At 42.0% G+C, this 11,319-nt stretch overlaps 1 protein-coding gene across 2 annotated transcripts in view; it reads left to right on the top strand.

Moving 5' to 3' along the window:
- Positions 1–11,319, top strand: part of LOC108794528 (tankyrase-1) — a 191,530-nt gene that overhangs the window by 9,428 nt on the left and 170,783 nt on the right. For both annotated transcript variants that reach the window (XM_018565583.1, XM_018565582.1), the window contains exon 2: positions 10,536–10,760. In XM_018565583.1, the coding sequence (XP_018421085.1) occupies positions 10,536–10,760 (225 nt within the window). The remainder of the gene's footprint in view (positions 1–10,535; positions 10,761–11,319) is intronic.

The raw sequence follows: 11,319 nt of genomic DNA, 5'->3' as shown, positions 1-11,319 counted from the left end.
CTTTGTAAAAAAAATAAGTGTAAAAAAAAAAAAAACATTTTTTTTTTGTCAGTTTATATCAAGCAATCACTATGACTGCTTAATAGATGAACTTTTTTTAAAATTTTTAGTTATTATCAGGCTGCTCCAAGCTTAGGAACAGCTAATAATAACTTTAGAGACTGATCCTGACAGCATGTCAGAATCAGATCTCACTAAAGGTCTTTGATCGTTCCTGGACGATCAAAACTGATACATTTCACTCAAGAGATACATTTGTATCTAGTGGTTGAAATGTATCATTTAACATCGGGCCAGGCTCTCCAGCTGTCAAAACGAATAGCAGAGAGGTGAGTCACTGCTACCTCTCTGCTATCTTCAGCTGTCAGATACAGGATCGCTATTTAGCGAACCCGTATCTGAATGTAAAGGCTTCATTCTTTCATTAATGAAAGAAAGAAGCTTTTAAAAAAGCTTAACTATTTCATTAATGAATGTCTCAATAGTGAGGCATTAATTAATGACTGGAACTGCTGAGAATCAGCAGTTACCAGCATTACAGAGGCTAATATAACTCGGCACGTACAGTGTACGTGGCCAGTCATATAGCCACTTTGTGACGGGACGTACACTGTACGTCTCCCGTCACGAAGGGGTTAAGAGTGTATGTCACAGCTATAACACCTCAATTGCCTGAAGTGTCTCATGCCCCACATATCCCTTGTGGATTTGCCTACTGGTCCAGCACTACAGGAATCTGCATCAAATGTTGTTGTTTTTTTTATCCTTTATTTTTTAAAAACCTCTAATAAAGATGTATGGTTAAAAGAGATGCAATATCTGTTATATATACAATGTACCTTTAAAGGTCCCATACAGGCTCACTTTATAGGTTATTTACTAGACTTTAATTGCTTAAATGTCTTTAAAAACTGGGAACGTGGTTGTGTTCAGAAAGTGTATGTATAGCTGAAGTGTTTTTTTTTTTCTTTTTTTCTTTTTTTAGTTTTGGATAGAGTAAGGAAGGGATAGACTAGGGATGCACAGATAGCAAGTACCACCCTTGGTACAAGTACACATACTTTTCCAGGTACTAGACTAGAAAAAAAACGCAAAAGTTAGGAGGCATCTGTCACAGACCAAGTACAAGTACCAATACTTGTCTTCACCGATACCAATAACTGATACCTTTTTTGTTGTTGTCATGTGATAGTTTCTAAAGCAATACAGACTAATGATTTCAGGACAGTGGTGGAGCGTCAGGGCCCAGTCAGAGTTGCAACCGCAGCAACCCTGGTAGTTCTCATGAAAATGCCAAGTATCTGCACTGGTATCTGAACATCCCCAGTTAAAACCCACTGTTAGTTTATTTTTATCTTTTTTCTTTTTGCATTGGGGAGATTTCCATTTAATTCCTGTTATGCAGATGCAACAGAACGTGAGCAGAAATCTCTACAAAGCGAGAGTGATATCCCTGTTACGCAACTATTACCCTAAAGGCTGTGACACACTGCACGCGGAGCGGTGGCATGCTGCCTGCGCGAGCAGTGTGTCATGTAATTTTCTCCTCGGCACGTCAGCTTGCGAGATGAAAAATTTCATCTACAGCCAATAAACCCGCTTGTTAGCATACAAAGTCTGGCTGGTTGTAACGCAAGAGCCGATTGGCTGAAGGTGCAGTCAATCATATGGCTGCACTCGGCTCACACACTGCACGCAAATCTCCGTGCCGGACAGCTTTGCTTCGCTCTCCACGGCTTTGCGTGCAGTATGTCACGGGCTGTACAGTTGAAGATTTCCCCTCTACCTGTTCTAGGAACAACTGTAAAATCTTGTTTTTTTCCCCATCACATTCTCTCTTGATTACAATGGTCACCAGTGCAGATGAAGAGGGTATATCTCCCCAGTGGGGACATAGGCAGCAATAAAAATTTGACACTGATTCTAATCCTTCCCTACTCAATCCGAAATTAAAAATATAAAAAATTTCTTTCCCGTTCACTTTCTTTTCAATGGCCCCTCCGCGAATGACCACAAGCCGGAAAACATACCCACCTTTATTTATTGCAAGTGCTTGCTGAGGGTCAAATACATTTTGCAATGACTGTGTGTGCATATCGGCCTGCTATTGATTAATGGCACTGTAAAGCACATTAACACACAGGAACTTTTGCCACAGTGCACAAGTATGAGTCCAGGCCAATACCTTTTTAATTTTTCAAGTGATATTGCGTTATGTGAATTAGATGCTACTATAGGTTTTGCCACATATCTGTATGGTAGGTGTTATTGCTGATCACCACACCAAAGACGCAGCAAGTATAATTTTTTCCCCCTATCTCACTACACTACAGATTTGTGAATGTAGCCTAATGCTGGCCACAGACCTTACAACCATCGCAAGACTAAAAAAATGTACGATCTGCCCATCTTGGACAGGCAGATCGTACTTGCGATAATCGCAAGCCCGCCCCCGCTGAGGGGCGGGGTTCCGATGACCGCAATGCTGAACGGGCCGTGTGCGCTTGCGGCATTTATCTTACGAACATGCCACACACCCGCCGACAATCGTACGATTCTCGGCAGGTTTTCGAACATGTTCCTAAGATAAAAGTCGTGTGACCGTACAGTTAAAACGGTTGCACGCCTTCCACACACCTTGCGATAATTCTACTATAGCGGAACTTCCCGCGATTATCGTACGATTATCGCAAGGTGTGTGGGCACCTTTTAGGGTTAATTTCTGCAAAAAAATATTTTTAAGGGAACTACTTTTTAACATGGAACAATTCTGGAGAATTCAGTGTTCTGGTACTGCAAGGCCTCTCTGCCAAGACATGTTCCACGATTTTTATTTTTTAAACTTTATACTGGCATAAAGGATGCACAAATGACGAACATTTTGTACACCGCAACCGTACCCTATTATATTTTAGCATGTTTGTGCAACCGAGCACCACAAAATCACTCCAGGCAACAGTTGTGGAAAAAGAACATTATCAGGGTTATTCACAAAAGGGTGAAGAGTTTGGAGAAGGCAGGAGAAGTGAACAATCTACCACATAAAATATCTCCCCTCATTGTGTAACATCCACCACATATGCAGAGATGTCAAATTCAATTATTAAGCATCTCGGAATAGGACAATCACAACAATAAAGAAAAATAAAAAAGGGTCCTCTTCAAAATTTTGCATTCCCAGAGTTCTTAACCCCTTCATGACCCATGATGTGATCACATCATGAATCCTCAAGGGTTTAAACCCGGCTCCCTGTGACTTTTAGCTTTGTTCAGATTTGTAGAGCTGGTGGCCGGCTTTACAGTAGAATCGATTTTGGCGGCTCAGCTGCCACCAGATCACTCCAACGATCCGATAAAGTGAACGCCCGACACCCCCGCCGTGTTTCCCGGGCTCCGTTGCCCCTCCTTCGAGCCCGGGACCCGCAAGTCCGTTCACCGATCTCCTCCCTGTTCTATGGGACCAGGAGCGACGTGTATTGTGCCACTACCGGTCCCTGAGCTGCCATTGCTGGGCTCCTGAAGCCCAGCAATAAGCTATTGAAGTGCGATCTGCACTTCAATAGCTGATTTGGAGTGTAAAGGTGATACTAAGGGTCTTTTGGACCCCCAGCACCTTAAAGAGTAACTGTCACCACCAATATGCTATCACATAGGGGGGCTTTTAAGCCCCCCCCCCATGGGATGGCAATTAAAGTAAAGTTAAAAAAACTGTTTTAAATATATTAAATGCAATAATACTAGGGATGCACCGATACCGGTATTTTGGTACCGAGTACGAGTACCGATAATTACAGAGTAATGGAAGTCCCATTCAGGAAGCCAGGTGGCGTGTAATGACTCGCCACCTGGCTTCCTGATTACACCTGGCTTCCATACTTACCTTAGTATGTGCAGCCTGTCATCCCCCGGGGCCTCTCCAGCGAGAACGCGGCCTTCGTCCGGTACCCAGCCAGAGCTGTCTAGCCGGCCATGTAATGACTTGACGTCCTGCTTTCTGATTGGCCGGGAGGCCGGCTCCATGCTCTCTTGTCATGAGATGACGAGGGAGCATGAAGCCAGCTTCCCGGCCAATCAGAAAGCAGGACGTCAAGTCATTACATGGCCGGCTAGACAGCTCTGGCTGGGTACCGGACGAAGGCCGCGTTCTCGCTGGAGAGGCCCCGGGGGATGACGGGCTACACATACTAAGGTAAGGTAACCTTACCTCACGAGGCCAGCTTCCGGTCAATCGCGAAACCGGGCAGCGTGTAATGACACGCTGCTCGGCTTCCTGATACCGGAAGTACTCGTGCTAGGCATCAGAATATTTGGGCGAGTACGAGTAATCCCTAACTAATGCAATTTTTAAAAGCCCCTGCGAAAACATGTGTCGTCACGTAAACACGCATCGGGTGCGCCTACGTAGGAAAATGATGATTGCGTGACATGTTGGGTATTGCTGCACATGCCAGAGTGAGAGCAATAACTCTTAACTCTAAACTTATAACCTGTAGGGGCTTTAAAAGTGTTGTGTATGGACTTTTTGGGGTAGTAAATTCTGTTGCAGTTTCACGGACGCACATGTTGGGTTTCTATTTACTCCTTGTAACCTCGTCTTTTAGTTTTACAAAAAAATGGTTTTATATAGTGTTTTGGGGCACTGAATTTAACTTGAGTGCACTTTCTTCTAAACTTTTAAGTCTGATAATAAGTTGCGCTAATGTTGTACAACATAAAAATTTGCAACTACCACCATTTTATTTTATAGGGTCTTGGCTATAAGAAAAGATATGCAGGGTTATTCACAAAAGGGTGAAGAGTTTGGAGAAGGCAGGAGAAGTGAACAATCTAGGTCGGACAACATCGCTGAATTGGAGAATTTTTCCGAATCAGCTATGCTGTCCTAGATTGTTCACTGCTCCTGCCTTCTCCAAACTCTTCACCCTTTTGTGAATAACCCTGATAATGTTTGGGGGTTTTAAGTAATTTTCAGGCCTAAAATGTGGATTATATCATGTAAATAAAAAATGAAAAAAGGGCCTTTGTCCTTTAAGGAGTTAAAATTGTGTGTTGCTCCCTTTAGCATCAAAGTTAGGTTGCAGTCTTTTGTGATAGCTGGGAGTGAGATCCTTTATTTTCTCATGTGGTAAAGTTGTGAATGAGGCTCTTTATCTTCTTGTGTGGTAAAGCTGCCTTTTTTTTTTTTTACTTGGCAAAAAGCCTCCATATCCTGTGAATGATTTTCTAGCATAAATTGCATGTTTAGGATCTCCCCCAAGTAACTCTGATATTCAACAGCGAATTGTAATGACCACTGCAGAACCTTTGCATTTTTCTGCTGCTGCCACTGAGAAATAGACTTGGGCTTGGTTTTGGATCATTGTCGTGTTATAAAGTCTACGTACGCCCCATGCTCAGCTTCTTGGCTGATGAATGCAAATGTTCTTTTCTTATGATGTGATGCTGCATTCATATTGTCATTAGATTTGACTAAATTCCCTGTAGCTCCCACACCTCCGAAGCAGCAGAGATTCTCTGCAGTGCTTCAGGGTTCAAATGGTGTGCTTCTCTGTAGAGGCCTTGTTGTCTCCTCCAAACACAGGGATATCATTGGTGATTATAAATAATATAATAAAATATATAAATATTGTAAATGAAACCTTTTGTGGTGTTGGCTCAGCATTTTGCAAATTCTGCCAGAAGTATGTATGTGCAAATTGAAGTATTCATGGAAATCCAGAAAGGAAAAAAAACATCTAAACTCTGATATTCCTGAAATCAGGACAACAAGGATACAACAAAGATGACTACATACAAACTGGTTGTAGTTGGTAACGTTTACCTGGACTTGTTCTGTAACGTTAAAGACATTCTGTTCCTCATCCAAGCTGCTTCTTCACTTCTAATGAGTGTCAGGAACATATCCCAGCATTTATAGCCACTTGGGAAGCTCAGGTAGATCACCTTGATCCAGTCACCGTGGAATGTGTCAAGGCAAGTACATGAGGGGACGTGTGAAAGTTTGTGAAACCGCCTTGCCCTTTTTTTCATTATCCAGTCACCATTGTGCCAGACAGTCTGGGACAAGTGCTAATTGCTTACAAGGGTAGAGGTGTAAATTGTTTAAAATCGACAGGGCAGAAATGCTAAAACTGTATTATAAACTGAAGCAAAGTCGCATCTTCAAGTAGGCTTTTATTGCTGCGATATGTATGCAGCTCAGATATTGGCGTTATTTATTTATGTATTTTTTTTAAAAGTCTGCAATGTACACCAAGTTCTGTATATCAACACAGAAACTTGCGTTTTTTTGGTTGGCTTTCCTCTTCATATCCTCATGAAAATGGCCGCCTCTGTGCTCCGCAAGCAATCTGTGTGTATTACAACGGAGCTCTCCATCCATCTCCCCCCCGCCACAGTGTATTGTGTGCAAAGGCAGAGCTGGTGTTTAGTGAATCATATTTTTAACAAACTTCATTGCAATCCAGTGCCTATCCTCAGTGGAAAAGAATATATTTCTTAGAATACTTTTTTAAGTGCATAGTGGTTTCTGTTATGAATGGCTTCTATATTCTAATTTAGTTGGCCCACAGCACTGGCTAACTAAGATATACACTGAGTGGCCAGATTGTTATGACCACCCCATCAGTACTTTGTTGGGCCACCTTGTGACTCCACGAGATTACTTTGTTGGGCCGCCTCGTGACTCCACGAGATGCTGAAAGGTGATGCAAGGAATCTGACACTGCACCGTTGCCCTTCTGTTGTCTTGTACCAGTCTTGCCACTCTCCGTTCTGCCCTAACATTGACTAGTCGCTGACGGCCACAATTCGCACGTTCAGACCCAGATTTTCGGCTGACAGTCCAGTCTTTAAACACTTTAACAACAGCTGCTCTTGAACAAATTCTGCTGTTTTGCTGATACTCGCTCCATGGCTCCGAGCGCCAACAATCATACCACGTTCAAAGGCTGTTAAATTGCATTGTTTACCCATATCTTCAGAAAAAAATCACTTCTACTGTCGTGGTAAACAACCTGCTTCCCTATTTATAATGGTCTGGCCCTCCAGCAACTTGAGCGCAAAATTATAGCTAATTTGCCTACAGACACAATACCTCTGTAATAACATATAATTGGCAATTATTGTTTAAGGACAACTGTACCTTTTGGTAAACCTTGTCCTTTGACCTTTCTGCACCACAGTGAGTGCAGCCCACCTGGAGAAGAATTTACCTTCTTCATTTCGTCCTTGATCCATTGATCCCTACTGTGCGCCACTCCCCAAAGCAGTCTTGCTTTAGAAAACATTCCTACCGCGTCCTTGTCATCCTGCATGTGCACACCATGGCCCTATTCATTCTTATGGAGAGAGACATTCTCTGTAAGGAATTTGCCTACAAACGTCAGGTGGTCATAATAATCTGGCCACTCAGTGTATTTAATCCACCTCTCTCGTGTACCTATCTAGAGCTTTGCTTAAGGTTTTTTTTTCCTTTCATACATTTTTACCAGAATGTTAGATGTGTTGGTCCTCAGTCAGTAGGCCATATATCAGCATTGTCACAACGCTGTTTTGAGTACAAATGACCTCCTTGCATGAATTAAAAAAAAAATGTTACTCCTGAACTCCCAGTCTGTGGTCGGCAATCACAGGCGACCACAGTCTATTGTTTTTATTCAGACTGGTAGACTTACATTGAGATAAGAGGATTAGAAAGGCACAAAGGAAGTACATGCAGCCTCTCCCTTGTAAATGGAAAATTACAAACAATGCACAGAAACAAGGTTTTTTATATATTAACACACTGATTAGAGCGTTTGCATTAGTCTAATCTCTGTCCCCTGTTCCAATTGATATTGGCTCCCCTTTTCAAACAATAATTGATAAGAGCTCAAAAACATGTTCTATACCAGCACAGTGGGGTAGAGGAATTTGTGAATTAATCCCAGAGTTCATTGCTCATTTTGTTTCAGATTTTTTGCTCCTTAACCTCTTAGTGATGCAGCTTCATAAAATGTTTTTCCTTCCTGGGGACCGGAGCAATTCTTCCATTTTGGCTGTGTGTTTGTTTGACCATAATTTAGATCGTCCTCATTCATTGCACCTCCACATATTATACACTGTTTTCTAAAGGACAAAATGGGCTTTACTTTGAAAAAATGGAAAAAAAACAAAAAACCAAAACATTTGACACAGCTTTGACAATTATAATGTGTACATATTTAGTGTAGCTCACAGTAATTTATAATAAATTCTTATTTCCTGATTTTATAGGGTATATCATATGCCTGGGATTTCAGTTTATTTTGGGAGCTATAGGTCACAAAATACAATTTTGCTGTGCAACAATTTTAGAATGTGGAATGTTTCCCTTATTTTTAATAGCCTCCTCGGCACTATACTTTCTTTTGAATTCATTTTTTTAACCTTTTTTAAACAAAATTTAAAAACCTTTCAATTTTTTACATTTTATTCTTTTTTTAAATTAGGGGGCACTAAGGTTTTTTTTTTGTTTTTTTTAATCTCAGGGGCTTTGATACTTTATTATAGCATCTTATATTGCCTTCCCATTATTTTATAAGATTGGGATTCTAAACAAAATGTTGCCAAAGGCCCCGAGTTGGTTTAAATGTGTTTAATTAGGTTTGCGTTTCATTACCAACTGTGAATAATATTATTATTATTATACAGGATTTATATAGCGCCAACAGTTTGCGCAGCGCTTTACAATATAACGAAGACATTACAATTACAAGACAAGATGGTAAGGAGGGCCCTGCCCGTGAGGGCTTACAAGTTCAGGCTTTACATAGAGCCTCGGCTTCTGCCCAAGCCCCCACTGAACATTTGAGGTTGTAAGCCAGTGGCATGGCTTGAAGTAGGTTTTACACGACTATATATACTTTTTTTTTTTTTCTTCAACCTGTGGGCTGAAAGAAAAATATATAACATAATCCTCCATCCATGCTGAACAAAGTGTATGAACGAATCTCCCGCTGTGAGCTTTGTATTGTCACATTGGTGCTGACCGCTGTCTGAATACCGGGATGTTGCTTGCAGCTGATTGGCTAGCAAGCCTAGTTTGGCCAAGTAATTTCCAACATGTTCCCTTGGCAAAAGTCGATCTAATGATTGTCTTCTGTAGAGTGAATAGGGTCACCAACGCAGCAAAGTTTGGGTAATTCCTGCTGAATCAGTCGAAATTTGTTCCGAGTGTACCTAGCTTAATGCTTGTAGAGTTGGGCTCAGGCCAGCAGGCAAGGTGGTTGAGATTTTGGCAAAGGCACTGTGTTATTACACCACACAGGAAGTTAGGAACCCTGGATTTCTGGCAGATCAGCAGGTATTTTCCTGTACTTGACATTTTCAAAGCAATATGGGGAATGTGCATTTATTTGTCAGATGTACTTGTAATTTTGTTTGTTTTTTTCTTTCTTTTTTCTAATTTTTACTCTGACGTACTCTTTTTTTTTTTTTAACCCTGTCACTGCCAGAGCATATTTTCATGCCATTTTGTCATGTAATATTTGTTCAACTGTTTTTCAAAAATGTTTTCAGTAATAATTGCACTAAACTGATTTTTCATCCATACAGACACAATACCTCTGTAATAACATATCATTGGCAGTGAAAGGGTTTAAGGACATTTGTACCTTTTGGTAAACCTTGTCCTTTGACCTTTCTGCACCACAGTGAGTGCAGCCCACCTGGAGAAGAATTTACCTTCTTCATTTCGTCCTTGATCCATTGATCCCTACTGTGCGCCACTCCCCAAAGCAGTCTTGCTTTAGAAAACATTCCTACCGCGTCCTTGTCATCCTGCATGTGCACACCATGGCCCTATTCATTCTTATGGAGAGAGACATTCTCTGGAGGACCACTTGGGTCTGCCATTAATATATGGCTCCCCATAAAAAGAATTGACACTGCCGCGGGCATTTGTAGGATGAAAAAGACGCATCTGTGGAGAGAGGACAGGGAAGGTTGCTGGGTCGAGGACAAATATATTTCTCCAGTTGGGCTGTACTCAGGGGGATGGGAGTATGCCTTAAAGGACAATTGTACCTTTTTGGTTCCTTTTTTACACACTTGCATTGGTGCAGCTTGGCAGTGAACCTGGAGTTCAGTTTTAAGCATTTTGTACATATCTCGATCTTTCTAAGTTCCTAAAAAGTTAATTGCTTCAATTCACAGTGGCGTAGTGGTTAGCGCTTCTGCCTTGCAGCACTGGGGGTCCCTGGTTCAAATCCCAGCCAGGTCACTATCTGCAAGGAGTTTGCATGTTCTCCCTGTGCCTGCATGGGTTTCCTCCGGGTACTCCGGTTTCCTCCCACACTCCAAAGACATGCTGGTAGGTTAATTGGCTCCTCTCTAAAAAAAATTGGCCCTCTATGTATGTGAGATAGGGACCTTAGATTGTAGGCCCCTTGAGGGTAGGGACTGATGTGAACGTGCAACTATGTAAAGTGCTGCGTAAATTGTCGGCGCTATATAAATACCTGTAACAAATTAAATTCATGTACTATATCTTCTTTTATTTCTGTGCTTTGTAGGTTTTGGTAGAAAAGATGTTGTGGAGCATTTACTGCAGACCGGAGCGAATGTTCATGCTAGAGATGATGGAGGCCTTATTCCACTACATAATGCCTGTTCTTTCGGACATGCCGAAGTTGTGACCCTTCTACTTTGTCAAGGCGCAGACCCCAATGCTAGAGACAATTGGAACTATACCCCTCTACATGAAGCAGCAATTAAAGGAAAGATAGATGTTTGCATTGGTAAGTGTACCTTTGTCATTTTGGATTGTTGTTTTTTATGTGCATGTTTGACAGTCAAGCACCACCTAGGCAGACATTTTTCAGTGTGAGAACATTTCAAGCAGAGCTCCAGCCTCATCTTTTTCCATCCCACCTGCTTCTGCCTCTTGTTCTTGGTAAAAACCTGTGCAGGAACACTCTCTGTGGACATTCATCCTAGACTCACCCCTGCCATACAAAGGGTGTTAGTCACTGCTGCTGTGTCCTATATAGCAGGGCTCAAAATTTCCACTTGCCTGCTCGCATTTGGTGAGTGGAAATTCAGTCAGGCTTGAGTCAGTACCTCACTAGTGGGAGCAGCTGCTCCTGCTGGGCTCTCCGTTATTTCAGCCCCAGCTCTTCACTGAGCTCCGGGTCGAAAACGGAGTGATTAGTAATGTCTGCAGACTTTACTAATCACACCAGATCACCAGGGATCTGCCTGCTCGTCTCCTCCCTGCAGAAAGACAAGCAAGTGAGGGGGCTTCATTGTTTTACTTTACATGGTGGGGGGACAGGGGGGTTTCCTTTTTTATGTGTG

Source organism: Nanorana parkeri, unplaced genomic scaffold (assembly GCF_000935625.1).
Source record: "Nanorana parkeri isolate BGI_ZX_2015 unplaced genomic scaffold, ASM93562v1 scaffold863, whole genome shotgun sequence".
Lineage (NCBI taxonomy): Eukaryota > Metazoa > Chordata > Amphibia > Anura > Dicroglossidae > Nanorana > Nanorana parkeri.
This window is presented reverse-complemented; position numbering and strand designations above follow the sequence as displayed.